Here is a 21,004-nt window from a genome sequence, read left to right as displayed (position 1 = left end):
CGCTTCCGCTTCCGGCCAAGAGTGCGGGAAGATGGCGGCGGCCGTGCGGGTATCGGCCTTGACGGTCACCCTTGGGCGGCTGGTGTCCTCGTGTAGCCGCAGCATCCTGAGACCTCCGGGGCCCGGAGCGGGTGAGACCAGGACCGCAGGGTGGAGGGAGGAAGCGGAGGGAGCGGTGCGACCTGCGATCCTGTCACGTGTGTGCCGGTGTTGATCGCGTTCGTCATAAATAATGGCATGAATTTTGCAGTCGGGAGAACCTGGATTCGGATCCTCGTTTTTCAGTTAGTAGTTTAAATAATGACGATAGCCGTTCAGCTTCTGTATGGGCCCTGTGTTATAGGAGAACAAACTCAAAGAAGTTCTGTAACTTGGCCCAAGATAACACAGGGAGGAAACTGGAGAGGAGTGATGCCGAGAACCCTGTCCGCCTCCAGAACCCAGGCCTGAATCTTTGTTCCACGCTCTCCGAGAAAATGTCCTCATCTAAAAAACGATGTTCTTGTCTAATCCGAACTCATTCATTGAAAACGACAGCTGTGGGGGCAGCGCCTGTGGCTCAGTGAGTGGGGCGCCCGCCCCATATGCCGAGGGTGGCGGGTTCAGACCCAGCCCCGGCCAAACTGCAACAAAAAAATAGCCGGGCGTTGTGGCGGGTGCCTGTAGTCCCAGCTACTCGGGAGGCTGAGGCAGGAGAGTCGCGTAGGCCCAGGAGTTGGAGGTTGCTGTGGGCCGTGTGACGCCACGGCGCTCTACCAAGGGCGGTACAGTGAGACTCTGTCTCTACAAAAAAAAAGAAAAAGAAAACGACAGCTGTGTTGTAGGCATTGGCCGGTTAAGAGGCTCAAAAAAAAAATAATAATAATAATCCCTGCTCGAAAATAATTGAGGTGGGCCGGGCGCAGTGGCTCACGCCTGTAATCCCAGCACTCTGGGTGGCCCAGGCAGGTGAACTGCGGGAGCTCAGGGGTTCAAGACCAGCCTGAGCAAAAGCAAGACCGCGTCAATACTAAAAAAAAGAAAATTGAAAAACTGAGGCAAGAGGATCACTTGAGCCCAAGAGTTGGAGGTTGCTGTGAGCTATGAAGCCACAGCACTCTACCCAGGGAAATGGCTTCAGACTTTTGTCTCAAAAAAAAAAAAAAAAACCGGCCCCATATACCGAGGGTGGTGGGTTCAAACCTAGCCCCCGCCAAACTGCAACAAAAAAATAGCCGGGCGTTGTGGCGGGCGCCTGTAGTCCCAGCTACTGGGGAGGCTGAGGCAAGAGAATCACATAAGCCCAAGAGCTGGAAGTTGCTGTGAGCTGTGACGCCACGGCACTCTACCGAGGGCAGTAAAGTGAGACTCTGTCTCTACAAAAAAAAAGGAAAGAAAGAAATTGAGGTGTTTGCATGCCACAGTGTGCCTTAAAATTGGATGTTGTGTGTCACCAGGACCTGAAAAAAAAGATCTAACAGTATATTCGACACTGTCAAAGAACTTTTTTTGTTTGTTTAATGAGGATCATTTTTCATGTTTATCGATGATCATTTTTTAAAAATCATCAGTACTAAAAGTTTTTAAAGAATGAGTCTTTGTCATAAAAATATACTGATATCTTTGCTGATAAAACAGTACATCTGTGTGGGGGCAGCCCCTGTGTCTCAGTGTGTAGGGCACCAACCCCATATGCCGAGGGTGGCGGGTTCAAACCCAGCCTCGGCCAAACTGCAACAAAAAAAAATAAAATAGCCGGGCATTGTGGCGGGCCCCTGTAGTCCCAGCTACTCCGGAGGCTGAGGCAAGAGAATCGCGTAAGCCCAAGAGTTAGAGGTTGCTGTGAGCTGTGTGACACCACGGCACTCTACCGGAGGGTGGTACAGTGAGACTCTGTCTCTACAAAAAAAAAAAAAATAGCTGGGCATTCTAACAGGCACTTGTAGTCCCAGCTACTTGGGAAGCTGAGGCAAGAGAATTACCTAAGCCCAAGAGCTGGAGGTTGCTGTGAGCTGTGTGAGGCCACGGCACTCTACCAAGGGCCATAAAGTAAGACTCTGTCTCTACCAAAAAAAAAAAAAAATTAAAAAAAAAACAACCTGCATATAAGAGTTTATAGCAGCTTTATTAGTAGTCACCAAAGCTTGAAAGCAACTAAGGTATCTTTCTGGTTTTTTATGTATACTGATGATCATTTTTTTTAATATTTATTGATAATCATTTTTTTTTAAATCATTTGTAAAAATCCTCAGTACTAAAAGATCGGGTTTTTTTTTTTTTTTTTTTTTTGTAGAGACAGAGTCTCACCTTATGGCCCTCGGTAGAGTGCCGTGGCCTCACACAGCTCACAGCAACCTCCAACTCATGGGCTTAAGCGATTCTCTTGCCTCAGCCTCCCGAGTAGCTGGGACTACAGGCGCCCGCCACAACGCCCGGCTATTTTTTGGTTTTGCAGTTTGGCCGGGGCCGGGTTTGAACCCACCACCCTCGGTATATGGGGCCGGCGCCCCACCGACTAAGCCACAGGCGCCGCCCTCAAAGATCGTTTTTAAAAAATTATTCTTTGTCATAAAAATATACTGATGAATATATCAGTATTTGTTAAAATTGGATAAATGATACTGGTTAAATGTAAATGGTAGCACATCCATACAATGGGATATTATTCAGCACCAAGGAGAAAGTTGAGTCCTGAAAAGACATGGAGGAAACTTACATTTATATAACTAAGTAAAAGAAACCAATCTGAAAGGCTTCATACTGTATGAGTCCCACTATGCAACATTCTGAAAAAGACAAAACCCTGGAGACACTAAAAAAATAGTAAGATTAAGGATGGGGGAGGGAAGGGAGAAGGATGAATAGGTGGAGCACATAGAATTTTTAGGGCAATGAAACTGTTCTGATATTATAATGATAGATACATATCGTTATAAATTTATCCAAATCCTTAAATTGTATAACGCCGAGAATGAACCGAAGTAAACTATAGACTTTGGATGATAATGATGTCTCAGTGTAAGCTCACTGATTATAAAAATGTACCACTTGGTGGGGGACGTTGATAATTGGGGAGGCTGTGAAAGTGGAACAGGGGATATTTGGGAACTCTGTACATTCTACTCAACTTTGCTGTGAACCTAAAACTGCTCTAAAAATAAAGTCCATTAAAAAAACAATATAGGGCGGCGCCTGTGGCTCAGTGAGTAGGGCGCCGGCCCCATATGCCGAGGGTGGCGGATTCAAACCCAGCCCTGGCCAAACTGCAACAAAAAAATAGCTGGGTGTTGTAGTAGGCCCGGCCTGTAGTCCCAGCTACTGGGGAGACAGAGGCAAGAGAATCGCCTAAGCCCAGGAGTTGGAGGTTGCTGTAAGCTGTGACACACAGTACTCTACCAAGGGCGACAAAGTGAGACTCTGTCTCTAAAAAAATAAAGAATAATAATAATAATTGGCTGTGCACAGTGGCTTGCACCTTAATCCTAGCACTCTGGGAGGCCAAGGTGGGCAGATCGCTTGAACTCAGGAGTTTGAGACCAGACTGAGCAAGAATGAGACCCCCATCTCTACTAAAAATGAAAAGACTGAGGCAAGAGGATCACTTGAGCTCAAGACTTTGAGGTTGCAGGCAGCGCCTGTGGCTCGAAGGGGTAGGGCGCCATCCCCATATGCCAGAGGTGGTGGGTTCAAACCCAGCCCCGGCCAGAAACTGCAAAAAAAAAAATTCAATGAGAACATATCTTTTAAAAAAAGAGTTTGAGTTTGCTGTGAGCTACAATGCCACGGCACTGTACCAAGGCAATAAAGACTGTCTCAAAAAAATAATAATTGCAGAGTTGGGCGAGAAGCAGTGTAGATGACAAGATTGGCCTTGAGATAACTGTTGCACCTAAGGAGGAAGGATTGAAGGTTCAGTATTTTGTGGTCTTTTTTTGTATGTTGACGTTTTCCATAATAAAACCTGGGCTTAATCAGGCAGGAAAGTTTTACAAAAGCAGTGAGACTTAACTCCATTCTACCAACTTAAAACCATCCTTTGAATGCTGTGTTCAAGTTCTGACCCACATTTGAAGAAAGTATACACAGTGAAGCAATTAAGAAAAGGGGGCCTAGCCGGGCGTTGTGGCGGGCGCCTGTAGTCCCAGCTACTCGGGAGGCTGAGGCAAGAGAATCGCTGAAGCCCAGGAGTTGGAGTTTGCTGTGAGCTGTGTGATGCCACGGCACTCTACCGAGGGCTATAAAGTGAGACTCTGTCTCTATGAAAAAAAAGAAAAGAAAAGGGGGCCAAAAAGGTAAGCCAGTGGGGCCTTGAATGCCTGATGAGTGAATAAAGACAAAAAGTAAGACTCAGGGTCCTCAGGATGATCCTATGAAAGAGGAGAGTTTGTTCCCTGTAGATCCAAGGCCAAAGCTAGAAGCAACTTGGGTACAGTAAGATTGCTAACTGAGGTAGGTTGGTTGGTTCTGTCACCCTGGCTGGAGTGCAGTAGCATCATCATAGCTCACTGCATCCTCAAACTCCTGGGCTCAAGTGATCTTCCTACCTTGACCTCCCAGAGTGCTAGGATTACAGGCATGAGCTACTATGCCCAGCCTTCTAACTGACCTTGTAACAGTGGGGTGACTTCCAGGAGAGATGCTGAGCTCCTGGTCACTGGAGTATTGCAATGGAGGCTTAAGTTTGGTAAATTCATCCATTCACTGTTACTGAGCACGTGACCAGTGGTGAGGATACATCCATAATATAAAAAAACAGTGATCCCTGTGTTTAATAAAGCTAACACTGATGGGGGAAGGGATGTACAGAGAGGCAGGCAGTTTTTAAAAAATAAGCAGATTCTAAGCGCCTGTGGCTCAAAGGAGTAGAGTGCCGGTCCCATATGCTGGAGGTGGCGGGTTCAAACCTAGCCCTGGCCAAAACCTGCAAAAAAAAAAAAAATGTCACACAATTGCAAGAGGGACTTTACCTAACGAATGCAATCAGTGTAACCTGGTTTATTGTACCCTCAATCAATCCCCAAGAATAAAAAAAATAAGCAGATTCTGTAGTATGTTAGAAGCCAGTAAGTTTTTTTGTTGTTGTTGTTTTGAGACAGAGTCTCACTGTGTCACCCTTGGTAGAGTGCTGTGGCATTACAGCTCACAGCAACCTCCAGCTCTTGGGCTTAAGTGATTCTCTTGCCTCAACCTCCCAAATAGCTGGGACTACAGGCGCCCACCACAGTGCCCACCTATTGTTGCAGTTGTCGTTGTTTAGCTGTTCCAGGCTAGGTTCGAACCCACCCAGCCTCAGGGCACATGGCCAGCGCTGGGCGCCGAGCCAGAAGCCAGTAAGTCTTAGGAAGAAAAAGAAAGCATGAATTGGGAGGGAAAGATTCCATTTTCAATACAATAGCCAAGAAAAACCTCTCTACTGAGATGGTGTTTTAGTGGAGACTTGAGGGAAGTGAGGGAATTAACTTTGCAGGTACCTAGCAAGGGGGGGAATGTTCCAGGTGAAAAATAACCCAAGCAGGCTCATTCCTGTAATCCCAGCAGTTTGGGAAGCCAAGGTGAGCAGATCACATGATGCCAGGAGTTTGAGACCAGCCTGGGCAATGTAACAAGACCTCATCTCTCCTAAAAAAGGAATAGCCAAGGCACAGTGTCCGAGGCCAGCACAGGCCCGGTGTGGTCCAGGAATACGGAGGAAACAGAGTGGCAAGGGGGAGAGCATGAAGGATAGATTCTGAGAGACAGGAGTGGGTTACATTGTCCCCCTGCCCTTATAGACCATGATAAGAATTTTGGCTCTTGGGCGGCACCTGTGGCTCAGTGAGTAGGGCGCCAGCCCCATATGCCGAGGCAGGTTCAAACCCAGCCCCAGCCAAACTGCAGCAAAAAAATAGCCGGATGTTGTGGCGGGCGCCTGTAGTCCCAGCTACTCGGGAGGCTAAGGCAAGAGAATCGCCTAAGCCCAAGAGTTAGAGGTTGCTGTGAGCCGTGTGACATCATGGCACTCTACTCGAGGGCAGTACAGTGAGACTCTGTCTCTACCAAAAAAAGAATTTTGGCTCTTTCTTTGAATGAAATGGGAAGGTCTTGGAGAGTTTCAGCAAAGTAGTGACATGATCTGACTTAAGTTTTCACAGAATCACTCTCACTGTGGTTGGAGGCAAGGGTGAGAGCAGAGTGATAGTAATAATCTAGGCAGAAAAGGGGGGTGGCTTGGGTGATTCGAGAGGTTAGATTCCAGTCCCCTGAAGAGAGAGTTGCTGATGAGTTGGCTGAGCAGTGTGACAGAGAAGGGTCAAAAGTGACAGAGGTTTGGGGCCTGAGCAACTAGCAGGCTGAGGTTGCCATTGTGTTAGATAGGGAGGAGCATGGCCAAAACAGGCAGGGGAGAGACCAGCTACCTTTGTAGGTCTGATGCCTGTCAGACACACAGTGACCGTGGGACATATGCTGGTGGAGGTATAAGCTTGGCAGTCACCAGCGTATAGAAGATGTTTAAGCCCATGCAGCTAGACGCAGTCCCCAGAGAAATGGGCATAGACAGAAGAAGGGAAGACCCAGCCTGAGCCCAGGCTCCCAGATGGCAGATGGAAGAGGAAGGCCCAGCCAAGGAGATGAGGATGGGAGCCTCTGCTCACGGGTGAATTTTATAATATATGTTATAGTTGAATTTCTTAAAAATTACTAAGAAATCTGTCTGTGCTTTGCACCTGAATACTGTCTTTTTTTTTTTCTGAGCCTCTCCTCAGACTGTGAATGTCTTTGTCCTTCAGTATATTATCTGCTGCAGTTATCTTAAGACTCCCCTGGAGCCACAGGCTCAGTGGCTCATGCCTGTGATCCCAGCACTCTGGGAGGCCAAGATGGGTGGATTGCTTGAGCTCAGGAGTTTGAGACCAGCCTGAGCAAGAGTGAAGCCCTATCTCTACTAAAAACAGAAAAACTAGCCAGGCTTTGTGGTGGGTGCCTATAGTCGCAGTTAGGTGGGAACTGAGGCAGGAGGATTGCTTGAGCCCAAGAGTCTGAGGTTGCTGTGAATTGTGATGACACCACTACACTCTAGCTTCGGGCAACAGAGTAAGACTTGTCTCAACCAAAAAAAACACAAAACAAAACTCCCTGGGGCTGGAGAATCCACTCACAGGCTCACTCCTGTGAGTGCTGGCCAGAGGCCCAGTTCTTTACCCTTCACAGGGCCGCTCCCACAGACAGACTTCAGAGCGAGGAGTGGGCACAGACAGCCACGGGAAGTCGCAGTCTTTGTAACCCATCTCAGGGGGGATGTGCCATCACTCCTGCCACAAGCCATTGGACGCAAAGACAAACCCATGGAGGGACAACACAGGCAAGAACACCAGGAGGCGGGATTCGCCAGGCCACCTGGGAAGCTGCTCCCACACCGGGACACAGAATAGGGTCCGAGCCTAGTGGGCACTTGATGGCCAAGGAATGAGTTGGTGGGTGGGGAGTGATTCTGGACGCCTTGCTTTTAGATGCTGTGGTGAACACACATAATCAATGAATGATGTTTTGTTTTGTTTTATTCTTGCCGTTTCTGGCCAGGGCCAGGCTTAAACCCCCCACCCCCTGTATATGGGGCCGGCGCCCTATTTCTTGAGCCACAGGCGCCACCCAATAAATGGTATTCTTTTAGTTTTGTTCACCTAGATTTTTCTGTAGGCAGGGTGTGATGTGGTTTGAACCAGAGCCAGTACCAGCCACCATAGCGCCGTAAAGGGAGGTCTGCAACTTGCAGTGGTGACTACCTGTATCTCTCTTGTTCCCTCAGCTTCCCTTCGGTCTGCTTCTCCAAGATTCAGTTCGCAGAGCACTTCGTTTCCACAAGGGTAATATCAAATGTGGGTTCTGGTGACTTTTTTTTTTTTCTTCATTTATACAACTGTCTTTCTAAGGTCAAAACTTTTTTTTTTTTTTTTTTTTTTTTTTTTTTTTTTTTTTGTGGTTTTTTGGCCGGGGCTGGGTTTGAACCCGCCACCTCCGGCATATGGGACCGGCGCCCTACTCCTTGAGCCACAGGCGCCACCCAGGTCAAAACTTCTTTAGACAGGCATGGGGGTGTGTACCTGTGATCTCATCTGCTGGGGGGTCTGAGACAGAAGGATGGCTTGGGCCCAGGAGTTCAAGCGGCTGGAGCCACTGCACTCCAGCCTGGGCAACAGAGCAAGACACTGTCTATATGTTAGGGGGGAAAGGGCCAAACTTACTACATTTTATTCTTTGAGAATGTTTTTAAATTTTCTCTTAACTTCTTTGACACTGTTTTTCCTCAGACCCTTAAAATACAGTCAGAATTACCAAAGTGCAAAGAGAAGGATGTGGGCCCTATGCTTTGCCTATTATTACAAAGAATCTTTTTTTTTTTTTTCTTTTAAAGACAGAGTCTCACTTTCTTGCCCCCGGTAAAGTGCCTTGGTGTCATAGCTCACAGCAACCTCAAATTCCTGGGCTCAAGCAACTCTACTGCCTCAGTCTCCCAAGTAGCTATGACTACAGGCACCTCTGCCACAATCACCAGCTGGTTTTTCTATTTTTAGTAGAAAAGGGGTCTCACTCTTGCTCAGGCTGGTAGTACTGCTGAGCTCAGGCAATCCACCTGCCTTGGCCTTCCAGAGTGCGAAGGTTAGAGGCATGAGTTATTACAAAGAATCTTTAATGCCTAATTCAAGATTTCTAATTCAGCATCTCTGACACAATATTTATATTTATAGAATTTATATAATTTGGAAAAGCTTGTTCTGTGTTAAAATTTTATCCTTAGGGCCAGTCGAGGTGGCTCACGCCTGTAATCCTAGCACTCTGGGAGGCTGAGGGGAATGGATTGCCAGAGCTTAAGAGTTAGAGACCAGCCTGAGCAAGAGTGAGACCCTGTCTCAAAAAATAGCCGGGCATTGTGGTGGGCGCCTATAGTCCCAGCTACTCAGGAGGCTAAGGCAAGAGGATCACTAGAGCCCAAGAGTTTCAGGTTGCTGTGAGCCATGACACACGGCCCTCTATCAGGGGCAAAAAAAGTGAGACTCTATCTCAAAAAATAACAAATTTATACTTAGAAGAAATTTTTTTTAAGTGTTACAGAATGCAGAAAGTAAATTTGACACAATCCCACTCCCAGTACAGAGGAACCGTTATTGTAGGAAGCCCCTGGGTGCAGTCCCAGATGGCCCCTCACAGCCTGGGACACTGAGCTTGGCAAGGTAGAAGGAATGTTAGCATCTGTCTCCATGGAGTTTGGTGAGAATTAAGTAAATGTTTATTTTCAAAGAGTGCCAGGCACCCACTAAGCACCCAGAGCAGCAGCTGCTGTTTCTGTGACATCAGGGAGATACAGGAGTCTTTCTTATTTCTCTAAAGAAGTTGAAAAACTGAATCTGAATATAAGAAGAACTCATACGTGAGCATCTGCTGGACTGGCCTAATTTTTTCCTGCGTGTATGCTATACCCTTCCTGCCAACGTCCAAGTTTCACGTTTTTGTTCTGTTCTCCTCACGCTCTTTGAGGAGACCAGACGCCAAGCAGGTCAGAGACTTCTTTTGGAGAGCAGCACCTGCAGCCCTCCTTGAGCCCCTGGTCAGTCCCAGAGCACAGGTCTGTGTTTCCAGGGCCCCAGACAAGCAGGCAGGAAGGCAGCCATTGTCTTCATAGGTGCGTGTGGCTGTGCCCAGCGCCAGGACAGTGGACCTGGTCCTTGGTGTGGAAGTCAGAACGTTTTCCTTATGTTGCAAGTCTTATTTTTCTTCTTGCAACCCAGGAGCAGAAAGACTGAAATTTCTCTTTCTAGTGGCAATAGCAACAAAAGCTTAAAAACGATAGTGAATATCTGGGAGGCCAAGGTGGGAGGACCCCTTGAGCTCAGGAGTACAAGACCAGCCTGAGCAAGAGCAGACCCCGTCTCTACTAAAAATAGAAAACTAGCTGGGTATTGTGGCAGGCGACTGTGTTCAAGCTACTTGGGAAGCTGAGGCAGAAAGATCGCTTGCACCCAGGAGTTCAAGACCAACCTAAGCAACACAGCAAGAGGCTGTCTCTAAAAAGTAGTAATTTTTTTTTTAAAAGAGTGAGTGTTGGTGCTGCCCAGAATCCCTTAGCTTCAAGATAGCAAGCTCACACACTCACACAGGTGCATATATACACAGCCATGGCATCTCCCGACAGCCAGGCCCTTCCTATAAATGGGAGAAAGCAGCTCACTTTTTTTTTGAGACAGAGTCCTACTTTGTCACTATTGGTAGAGTTCTGTGCTGTCATAGCTCACAGCAACCTGCAACTCTGGGACTCAAGCGACTCTCTTATCTCAGCCTCCCAAGGAACTGGGACTACAGGTGCCCGCCACAACACCCAGCTATTTTTTTTTTTAAGGGACGGGGGAGGGTCTTGCTCTTGCTCAGGCTGGTCTCAATCCTGTGAGCTCAGGCAATCCACCCGCCTTGGCCTCCCGGAGTGCTAGGATTACAGGCATGAGCCACCTTGCCTGGCCAGAGCAGCTCACTTTCATGATTCCAGCAAGTGACCTGAGGGTGCAAGCCCTGAGTCAGGGACTGGGGAGGACTTTGTCCTTCCTGACTCTCTGGCACAGCCGTTTCTGAGGGATTTTGAGCTGCCTTTTCACGTGTGTGATGTATATATTAAATATTTCTTTCAGATATGTTCCTAAAACGTCCTTGAGCTCACCCCCTTGGCCAGAAGTTGTCTTGCCCGACCCCACTGAGGAGACCAGACACCACACAGGTAAGGGACTTCCCTGGGAGACAGACCAGATGGCAGTGCTGCTCCCACCCTGGTCACGAACAAGGAGGGCAGCAGGCCTCAGAGCAAGGATCTCCCCTTTCTGGAAGCTCCTCAACACAGCAGTGTGGGTACTTGTGTTCATTTTTGCCAGTTACCACTAAAATTTCACTCTTTGAGCACTTCCATGCTTCAGGCAGGCACATGGGTGAGGGAAGAGGATGCCTGGTCCATCGCTCATGTCCTCCTGTGGTGGAAACGTGGGGTTCGGGGTAGTTCTCCCCAGAGGAGCAGGTGAGCCCAATGACAAACAGATGCTGGTGCCTCCCTGGCTGTTGGAGAAACACGCGAGGCGTTTAGAGTCACTTCAGCATTGTGCTCATGTCCTGAGACAGGACAGCATGGTCAGCCACTGTACCCATAATCTTCCCTCTCCCAAAAAGGTAGAAGTCCACGTTGTTGGGTGGAAGCTCCTTTTTGGAAAGCGTTTGAAAGAACTATTTTACGTACTGTGCAAAGTGAATATTCCCAGACCTCCGCTGCCAGCAGCTGTGGTCTTGGCTCCCATTCTAGGGTAGGAAGTATTTTGTGGCCATTCTGGGTGCCTAGCCCTAGATCAAGCCATGTGGGTTGGTGGTCAGTAAATGCTGTTCAGAGTAAAAGGTGCAGGACAGAGGAGACTGTTACCTGAACCAGGACAGTGACAACAGACAGCGCTCAGAGCCCCATGGTAAGAGGCACACAGGTAGGGTCCGCCCACCCGTGGGGATGTAATTCTGGGTATCTCTTATTGCACAAGGCCTCAGCTTTCCCTTCTCAATTCTCATCCCTCTGTCCACTGGCAACCTACTGATAAGGAATGGGGATAAACAAGGTGGCGTCACAGACACACAGCCAGGCCAGGGCATTCTGTGAAGTCAGGAAAGTTTCCATCTATAAAAGCCCTCTCTGCTGAGGTGCCTGAGCCCCTGGGAACCACAGGTTGACCCTGTGCCTGGTGCCTGTACCTGCAAGGGGGGCAGCAAGGGCTGGTGACTGCTAGTGAGGGGCTCCTACAGGGTGAGCTGTCACGTGAGGGGCTCCTCCAGGGCGAGCTGTCACGTGAGGGGCTCCTCCAGGGCGAGCTGTCACGTGAGGGGCTCCTCCAGGGCGAGCTGTCACGTGAGGGGCTCCTCCAGGGCGAGCTGTCACGTGAGGGGCTCCTCCAGGGCGAGCTGTCACGTGAGGGGCTCCTCCAGGGCGAGCTGTCACGTGAGGGGCTCCTCCAGGGTGAGCTGTCATGTGCACCCCAGGGCCCCTCCACTGGAAGCTCCATGGCACAGGGCAGTGGGGAAGCGGACAAAGGGGCAAGAGAGGGAGCGCGGGAGACTGCCCAGCCGCCTGTCCCCACAGAGGTCGTTGGGAAGGTGAACGAGCTCATCGCCACCGGGCAATACGGCAGGCTCTTTGCTGTGGTGCATTTTGCTGGCCACCAGTGGAAGGTGACCTCCGAAGACCTGATCTTAGTTGAAAATGGGCTAGAAGCTGCATGTGGAGAGAGAATTCGACTAGAGAAGGTGAGACCACCAAGTTGCTTATATACTCAGATACTCGGCCACCAAATGCACTGAGGTTTCTTCCAGTCTGAAGTCGAGGTCAGCGAAGCCAGGCTCAGAAGGGACAGGTGGGAGAGAGTGGGCAGTAGCTGCAGCTGAGCGCGGACCTCCGGGCAATAAAGTGAGACCCTGTCTCCAAATACAAAAAAAAGGTATGTCTTCATTGCTTTGCCTTGCAATCTCGTGAATGTAGAAAAATACTTGATTGCAGATATAATAAAAATTCCAATTAAGCATATGATGAGTTTTCAAGCCAATGTTTAAGAGGAAAATGTGTTAAGTTTCTGCAAAAAAACGCTACTCTGTGATTAGACCTGATGGCTGCTGCTGGTTTAGAGGCATTCCCTTGGGTACCGCACATAATTTTTCTAGGATTATTTAATTATCAATGTAATATAAGATAAATAATTTTCCTTGTTAACTAAAACTCCTTCTCCTTTGTGAATATGAATCTCTGCATATTTGCAGCAAGAAAATGAAGCTCTGTTTCTCAGCCTGACATTGACAGTATAGCTCAGAGCCAAACAAATTAACTTCACAAAACAGGGGCGGCACCTGTGGCTCAGTGGGTAGGGCGCCAGCCCCATATACCAAGGGTGGTGGGTTCAAACCCAGCCCCAGTCAAATTACAACAAAAAAATAGCCAGGCATTGTGGCAGGCACCTGTAGTTCCAGCTACTTGGGACACTGAGGAATGAGAATCGCTTGAACCCAAGAGTTTGAGGTTGCTGTGAGCTGTCAGGCCACGACACTCTACTGAGGGCGACAAAATAAGACTCTATCTCTAAAAATAATAATAGTACAGAACACATTACATGGCTCTGCGCCTGTGGCTCAAGCGGCTAAGGTGCCAGCCACATACACCTGAGCTGGCGGGTTCTAATCCAGCCCAGGCTGCCAAACAACAATGATGGCTGCAACCAAAAAATAGCCAGGTGTTGTGGCAGGTGCCTATAGTCCCAGCTACTGGGGAGGTGGAGGCAGGAGACTCACTTGAGCTCAGGAGTTGGAGGTTGCTGTGAGCTGTGATGTCACAGCACTCTACCCAGGGTGACAGCTTGAGGCTCTGTCTCAAAAAAAAAAAAACAATACAGTTGAACCTAAGTCTCTGGTATTGTAAACTACCTCAAGAGACCCCGTGGTATTTTCTGTCTGTACGTTATGCTTCAATAAAAAGTTTTTTTTTTTTTTGGGTGGCGCCTGTGGCTCAAGGAGTAGGGCACCGGCCCCATATGTTGGAGGTGGCGGGTTCAAATCCCGCCCCGGCCAAAAACCACAAAAAAAAAAGTGTTTTTTAAGTCGCAACATATAATATGTTAATACAGTCACCTCTTATATAATCATGGCATTAAATAATCAAATTTTGAATCTCCTGCCTATGATGGTCGAAGCATTCACATAAAGTCGTGCCTCTGCTGAGTAGCACCCCCACTTTATCAAATTCATGTCACACTGTTTTCATGATCAGGTAACAAATACCCTAAAAACCTCGCCCTCATTTTGTGTTGGGTTTTTGTTCCTACCTGTTCTTAGTAACATTTATTTTACTTATTTATTTAGAGACAGTCTCACTCTGTTGTCCTGGGTAGAGTGCTGTGGTATCATAGGCTCTTAGCAATCTCAAACTCCTGGGCCCAAGTGATCCTCCTGCCTTGGCCTCCCCAGTAGCTGGTACTACAGGTGCTTGCCACAACATCCAGCTAGTTTTTCTATTTTTAGTAGAGATGGGGGTCTCACTCTTGCTCAGGCTAGTCTCAAACTCCTAAGCTTAGGTGATCTACCCGCCTCAGCCTCCCAGAGTGCTAGGATCACAGGCATAAGCCACTGCACCTTATTTACAATAAGGAATTTTTATATTCCTTATTGTAAAAAGCCAATGATTAAATGTGCCTATTCAATTTTTTTCAGGTCCTACTGGTGGGGGCAGAGAACTTCACGCTGCTCGGCAGGCCACTGCTTGGGTAAGGCACCATCAGTACCCAGCTTTGTCTAGGGCCCCAGGGCTGAACGCACATAAGGTAGATACGCACAGTTAGGCCAGGTCACTTCCAATGCTAAGCACAGCGTTTATGCTTATAATTGTGGGTAGGTAGTGTCCCACCGGAAGATCATCCAGAGCAATTCATTAGTCAGTTACTAACTTACTACAGGGTCGTCCTTTTAGGGTTTGCTCACAGACTCCACAGAACCATTCTTAGTTTTGGTGGGGAAGTTGTTTTGAGGGGTTTTTTTGTTTGTTTTTTCTAGAGACAGAGTCTTACTTTGTCTCCCTCGGTAGAGTGCTGTGGCATCACAGCTCACAGCAACCTCCAACTCCTGGGCTTAGGCAGTTCTCTTGCCTCGGCCTCCCGAGTAGCTGGGACTACAGGTGCCCGCCACAACCCCTGGCTATTTTTTTGTTACAGTTTGGCCGGGGCCAGGTTTGAACCCACCACCCTCTCAGTATATGGGGCCAGCGCCCTACCCATTAACCACAGGTGCCACCATGTTTTGAGGTTTTTTTGAGATCAGGTCTTACTTTATCACCCAGGCTAGAGTGCAAGGGTGACATAGCTTACTGCAGCCTCAAACCAACCCCCGGGTTCAGTGATCTTCCTGCCTCAGCCTCCAAGTATCTGGGACTACAGGTGCCTGCCACCACACCCAGTTAAGTTTTTTGATTTTTGTATAGAGATGGGGTCTCACTATGTTGCTTAGGCAGGTCTCAAAATCCTGGGCTCAAGCAATCCTTTCACCTTCATCTCCCAAGTCTGACCTACTGGGATTATAGGTATGAGCCACCACACTCAGCCTGGCATATTACTTTTATTATCACCAAAAAAGAAAGTAAACTTTCATTCTTTAGAAATGCTCGCCTAGGCCGGCATGGTGGCTCACACCTCTAATCCTAGCACTCTGGGAGGCCAAGGCGGGTGGATTGCCTGAGCTCACCAGTTTGAGACCAGCCTAAGCAATAGCAAGACCCCATCTCTACTAAAAATAGAAAAACTGAGGCAAGAGAATCACTTGAGCCCAAGAGTTGGAGGTTGCTATGAGCTATGACACCACAGCACTCTACCCAGGGCAACAGCTTGAGACTGTCTCAAAAAAAAAAAAGGCTCACCTAAGGCTTTTATAAGATTAAAAGATAAGAAGGTGCATCGCTGTTTATTTTCCTTCCTTCTAGAAAGGATCTTGTTCGAGTAGAAGCCACAGTCATTGAAAAGACAGAATCTTGGCCAAAAATCAACATGAAATTTAGGAAAAGAAAAAACTTCAGAAGGAAAAAAAGTAAGTTAGAGGAAGCACAGCTGGAAGTGTGCCCTGGGGTGCAGATGTGCAGGGTACGTCCAGGTCAGAGGGCAGGGCGCCCGTGGGACTGGAGACAGGGAGCCCTAGCAGCGCTCAGTCCTGGCCACTGCCCATGGGGCCTTACTCTCCTTGACTGGCCACACATGACCTGCATTATTTCAACCCATGACACCTGGCACTGCCCCCAAAGCAGCAGGTAATCCACGAGAAGGTCAGGTGCCACCCTTACAGAAGCCTCCACTAAAGACCATCCCGTGATGGGGGCTTCTCAGGCACAGGACCCCACAGGGCCACACACACAAGTGAATGGCTGCAGCCTGCGGGGTCGCAGCACTTGGTTACAGCAGCAGTTGCTGTCATAAACTACCAGTAGTGTGGTGTAATTAAGTACACCTAGAACAGTAGCATTTGCTGTCACCTTAGAATCAGTTTGGTAGGAGAACCTCTCCTGTATCTTCTGACACTTCCAGGTAGCTTCAAAGTAAGACAGGTGGGGTCGTGGGTGGAAGAAAGAAGTCACAGTGGGATCGTGGGTGGAAGAAAGGCCAGATGCCAGTGCAGGGCTCTCCGGGCCACGAGGCCTCTGGGTTCCAGCCTCTATAAGCGCTGATGGAGCAAAGAAAGCGATCGGCACACACCGTGAAACCAACACGGCTGTGTGGGGCATGGGACATAGGCCTGTGCCACCTAGGGATGCCTGGGGCCAAGGCAAAGCCTGCGTGGCAGAGCAGGCAACTTCGGGAGCCCTCACTGTAGCTGTGAGCAGGTTTCAGGCTCTGTGGTCAAGCTGCAGCGGTGTCTTCTCTCTTCCAGTCATTGTGACCCCGCAGACCGTCCTCCGGATAAATGCCATTGAGGTCGCTCCATGTTTGTCATGATCACGTCACTAGTATTTACAGAAGTAGAAAAATAAATGCTTTTTCCAAGGACACTGGGTTTCTGTGTTATGATTTTAAGAGCCATACATGTCTGTTTTAAATTGTTTTAACTTGGGTGGCGCCTGTGGCTCAGTCAGTAAGGCGCCAGCCCCATATACCGAGGGTGGCGGGTTCAAACCCAGCCCCGGCCAAACTGCAACCAAAAAATAGCCGGGTGTTGTGGCGGGCGCCTGTATTCCCAGCTACTCGGGAGGCTGAGACAAGAGAATCATTTAAGCCCAGGAGTTGGAGGTTGCTGTGAGCTGTGTGAGGCCACGGCACTCTACCGAGGGCCATAGAGTGAGACTCTGTCTCCACAAAAAAAATAAATTGTTTTAACTTAAGCCCCAGGTCCTTGAGCAGCTGCGTCCTCAGCCAGAGAAAATAGGAACTTGGGAAGAATGGCAAGCATGGCCCTCCTGGGGCCGGGGCCTGGACGCTCCTGGATGAGACAAACAGTGTTCTTGGCAGCTCCAGCCTGAGAGGCAGCAGGGGGCGGGTGAGGAACAGCGAGCTGTCGAGCTGACATCAGGAGAGGCGCAGCCTAGATTCCACGCATGGACAAAGATGGGAGCAGATTCCACCTCTGCATAATCAGGACATACCTGTTTCTAGCAATTTGCTCTTCTAAAAAGCTGGAATTCAGAACAGGTGGGCTGGGCCCAGCTCCCTGCTCATGTTTTTTTCTACCTGGCTGAGCAGAAAGCAGGGGGACATGGGTGGGGACACCCTAAGAGTAAGCAGCCAGGAGGGGGCAGGGTGGCAGGGGGTGGGCACAGCACATTCTGGGAACTCCACAGGGCAGAGGGCCCAGAAATGCTGAGCCTGACCCTGAAGGCAGCAGTTGGGGTGGGGGTAGGGGCTGCCCACGTCTGTTTGGGCAGGCAGCAGGGGAGGACCCACTGGGAGCTAGGCCGGATAAGAAGGGACAAGGTCCAGAGTGCCCAAGGGAACCAATGGGGAAGAACTTGAGGGCCTGGGCCTGCAGGGACTCAGACACCCCAGGACCTTGGTTTGGTTCATTCAGAGACAGGGCTGCCCTCTAAAAGCAAAGATGGGGCAGCGCCTGTAGCTCAGTGGGTAGGGCGCCGGCCATATACACCAAGGCTGGCAGGTTTGAACTCGGCCAGGACCAGCTAAAATGATGACCAGTGCAACCAAAAATAAAAAAAAAAAAAATAGCCTGGTGTTGTAGTGGGCACCTGTAGTCCCAGCTACTTGGGAGGCTGAGGCAAGAGAATCACTTAAGCCAGGAGTTGGAGGTTGCTGTGAGCTGTGACGCCACAGCACTCTACCAGGGCAACAGCTTGAGACTGTCTCAAAAAAAAAAAAAAAAAAGCAAAGACAGGGCTTTCAGGTAGCAGGACAACTTTAATCAAACAAAGGTAAATAATTTCTTCTACACTTCCCAAAAGTGCCATGGGGTTGGCCCTGAGATCTGGAAATAGACTGCCCCACAGCCAAGGCCCTTTCCCAGGTGCCGGAGGCTCTGATGGCTGCTGGTCCCCTACCGTGTCCTCTATGTGCAGCAGAGGGCACTGGGCCTGCCAGGTCCCCAGCAGTCTGAGCATGAGAGTCAGGCCCCAGGACACCTGTGTGGGTTGCGGCGATGCTAATGTAGAAAGGACGGCAGGACAGCCTGGGAACACGGGGTGCTCACTTCTTCAATGCAGTTGTGATGTGGAAGTTTTAATAAATGTCTCCAGAATCATGGGGCCTGGCACTCTTCCTCGCCTAGCCCTTCTCTCTAGTTCTCCAGCACGCTCTCCTGTGGTCGCTTTCGCTTGCAGGACATGTAAGGTGTGAGGCAGGAATCACCTCTGTATTCTCCGGCGTATACACATCCATGTTTCTTACCATGTTTGAAACCTGGAACAGATCCTGGAAGGCAGCTTGGTTTGTTGTATGTGGGCTCCAGAGACAAACAGACCTGGGGTGAGTCCCAGATCCACCCCTAATGAGCCATGTGTGATTTTTTTTCCCCCCTAGGTAGAGTACCATGGCATTGAGCGATCCTCTTTCCTCAGTTTTTCATTTTTAGTAGAGACAGGGTCTCACTCTTGTTCAGGCCACTCTTAAACTCCTGAGCTCAAGTGATCCTCCTGCCTCGGCCTCCCAGAATGATAGGATTACAGGCTTGAGCCACCCCACCCGGCTCCCCAAGTGTGATCTTGAGCAAGTTACCCAGTCCCTGAGCCTCTGCGTCCTCATCCACCGAACGGGACAATGCTAGTCCCCCCGCCAGATGGCCGTGAGGATGTGGCCCTAGGTCAAAATTCACTATTTGTGTTACCTAGAAAAAGACAGAGCCACTGATGTCTGGAAACATTTGCCATTTGGTGACATCATCTGTGTTGAACTGGTGAAAGTTAACTGGACTAGTTTCCTCAAAATGTTAAGAGCAGGATTACCCTTCGGGGAATGAGCTGGGAATCTCACTCCTGGACATACGCAGAGGAACTGGCGGCAGGGCCTTGAAGAGACATTTGCACGCCCACGTTCATGCGTTATTCACAGTAGCCCAAAGGGGGAAGCAACCCAAGGGTTCCCCAACAGATGAATGGCTGAACAGAATGTGGAGTGTTAGTTAGGATTCGGCCTTAAAAAGGAAGGACACTCTGGCGCATGCTACAACACAGGTGGACCCGGAGGACCCTGTGCAGAGTGAAAGTGTTAATGCTCCAACTCCGTCTTGCTGGGGGCTTTCAACACTCTCCTTTAAGACCGAAAGCTCAGCTGAAAGAGTCTAGTAATAACTGCAAAACTCCAGCTTCCCCCTGTAAGGACTCCGCTTACCAGCTGTTGGCACTTGTCAAATTCAGCTTGCCTTAAGGACTCCCCACCCCTACCAAAAGCCCCTTATAAAAGGTTTCCACCCCTGCTTCTAGGGGTTGGGAGACTTTGAGCCCGCTCTCTGCCCAGGCGATCAATAAAGGACCCCTGCTTAACTTGGACTCAGTGTGCTGGTGTTTCTCTATTCCACTCGCTTCGGGTATAACAAAAGCCCGTCTCAAAAACACAAGTATCGCCAGGCGAGGTGGCTCACACCTGTAATCCCAGCACTTCGGAGGCCAAGGCGGGTGGATTGCCCTGAGCACACAAGTTCGAGACCAGCCTGAGCAAGAGCAAGACTCTGTCTCAAAAGAATAGCGGAGCTGGTGGCGCCTGTGGCTCAGGGGGTAGGGCACCAGCCCCATACACCGAGGGTGGCGGGTTCAAACCCAGCCTCAGCCAAACTGCAACCAAAAAAATATATATATATATATCCGGGCATTGTGGTGGGTGCCTGTAGTCTCAGCTGCTCCGGAGGCTGAGACAAGAGAATCGCGTAAGCCCAAAGGCTGGAGGTTGCTATGAGCCGTGTGACGCCACGGCACTCTACCCCAGGGCGCTACAGTGAGACTCTGTCTCTACAAAAAAAAAAAAATAACGGAGCAGTGTGGCGGGCACCTGTAGTCCCAGCTACTTGGGAGGCTGAGGCAAGAGGATCACTTGAACCCAAGAGTTTGAGGTTGCCGTGAGCTAAGATATCACGCACTCTACCAAGGGGACAAAGTGAGACTCTGTTTAAAAAAAAAAAAAAAGACGGGCGGCGCCTGTGGCTCAGTGAGTAGGGCGCCGGCCCCATATGCCGAGGGTGGTGGGTTCAAACCCAGCGCCAGCCAAACTGCAACAATAAAATAGCCGGGCGTTGTGGCGGGCGCCTGTAGTCCCAGCTACTTGGGAGGCTGAGGCAGGAGAATTGCCTAAGCCCAGAAGCTGGAGGTTGCTGTGAGCTGTGTGACGCCATAGCACTCTAGTGAGGACGATAAAGTGAGACTCTATCTCTAAAAAAAAAAAAAAAACAGGGGCGGCGCCTGTGGCTCAGTGAGTAGGGCGCCGGCCTCATATGCCGAGGGTGGCGGGTTCAAACCCGGCCCCGGCCAAACTGCAACAAAAAAATAGCCGGGCGTTGTGGCGGGCGCCTGTAGTCCCAGCTGCTCGGGAGGCTGAGGCAAGAGAATCGCGTAAGCCCAAGAGTTAGAGGTTGCTGTGAGCCGTGTGACGCCACAGCACTCTACCCGAGGACGGTACAGTGAGACTCTGTCTCTACAAAAAAAAAAAAAAAAAAGACACAGGGCGGCACCTGTGGCTCAAGGAGTAGGGCACCGGTCCCATATGCCGGAGGTGGCGGGTTCAAACCTAGCCCCGGCCAAAAAAAAAAAAGACACAGCTTGGTGCCTGTGGCTCAAGAGGCTAAGGCACCAGCCACATACACCTGAGCTGGCAGATTCAAATCCAGCCCGAGCCTGCCAAACAACAATGATGACTGCAACCCAAAAAAAAACAGCCGGGCGTTGTGGTGGGTGCCTGTGGTCCCAGCTACTTGGGAGGCGGAGGCATAAGACTCACTTGAGACGGGAGTTGGAGGTTGCTGTGAGCTTTGATGCCACAGCACTCTACCCAAGGCGACAGCTTGAGGCTCTGTCTCAAAAAAAAAAGAAAAG

The 21,004-nt window shown here is 49.5% G+C and overlaps 1 protein-coding gene across 1 annotated transcript; it reads left to right on the top strand.

The window, feature by feature from the left end:
* The first annotated feature begins 14 nt into the window (after nt 1–14).
* MRPL21 (mitochondrial ribosomal protein L21) lies at nt 15–16,548 on the top strand. The gene is made up of 7 exons (XM_053562487.1): nt 15–131; nt 7,763–7,820; nt 10,632–10,717; nt 12,107–12,270; nt 14,218–14,270; nt 15,476–15,579; nt 16,414–16,548. Exons 1-7 carry the CDS (start codon nt 32–34, stop codon nt 16,476–16,478), a joined length of 630 nt encoding a protein of 209 aa, XP_053418462.1. The 5' UTR covers nt 15–31; the 3' UTR covers nt 16,479–16,548.
* The last annotated feature ends 4,456 nt before the right edge of the window (nt 16,549–21,004 follow it).

The sequence above is a fragment of the Nycticebus coucang genome, chromosome 14 (assembly GCF_027406575.1).
Source record: "Nycticebus coucang isolate mNycCou1 chromosome 14, mNycCou1.pri, whole genome shotgun sequence".
NCBI classification, from domain to species: Eukaryota; Metazoa; Chordata; class Mammalia; order Primates; family Lorisidae; genus Nycticebus; species Nycticebus coucang.
This window is presented reverse-complemented; position numbering and strand designations above follow the sequence as displayed.

What these genes read in the sequence shown, in the direction of transcription:
- MRPL21 (XM_053562487.1), top strand. Translation starts at nt 32, where the DNA reads ATGGCGGCGGCCGTGCGGGTATCGGCCTTGACGGTCACCCTTGGGCGG. An exon ending in CTCGGCAGGCCACTGCTTGG is followed by an intron (nt 14,271 to 15,475) that starts GTAAGGCACCAT and finishes CCTTCCTTCTAG; the next exon opens with AAAGGATCTTGTTCGAGTAG. An exon ending in AAACTTCAGAAGGAAAAAAA is followed by an intron (nt 15,580 to 16,413) that starts GTAAGTTAGAGG and finishes TCTCTCTTCCAG; the next exon opens with TCATTGTGACCCCGCAGACC.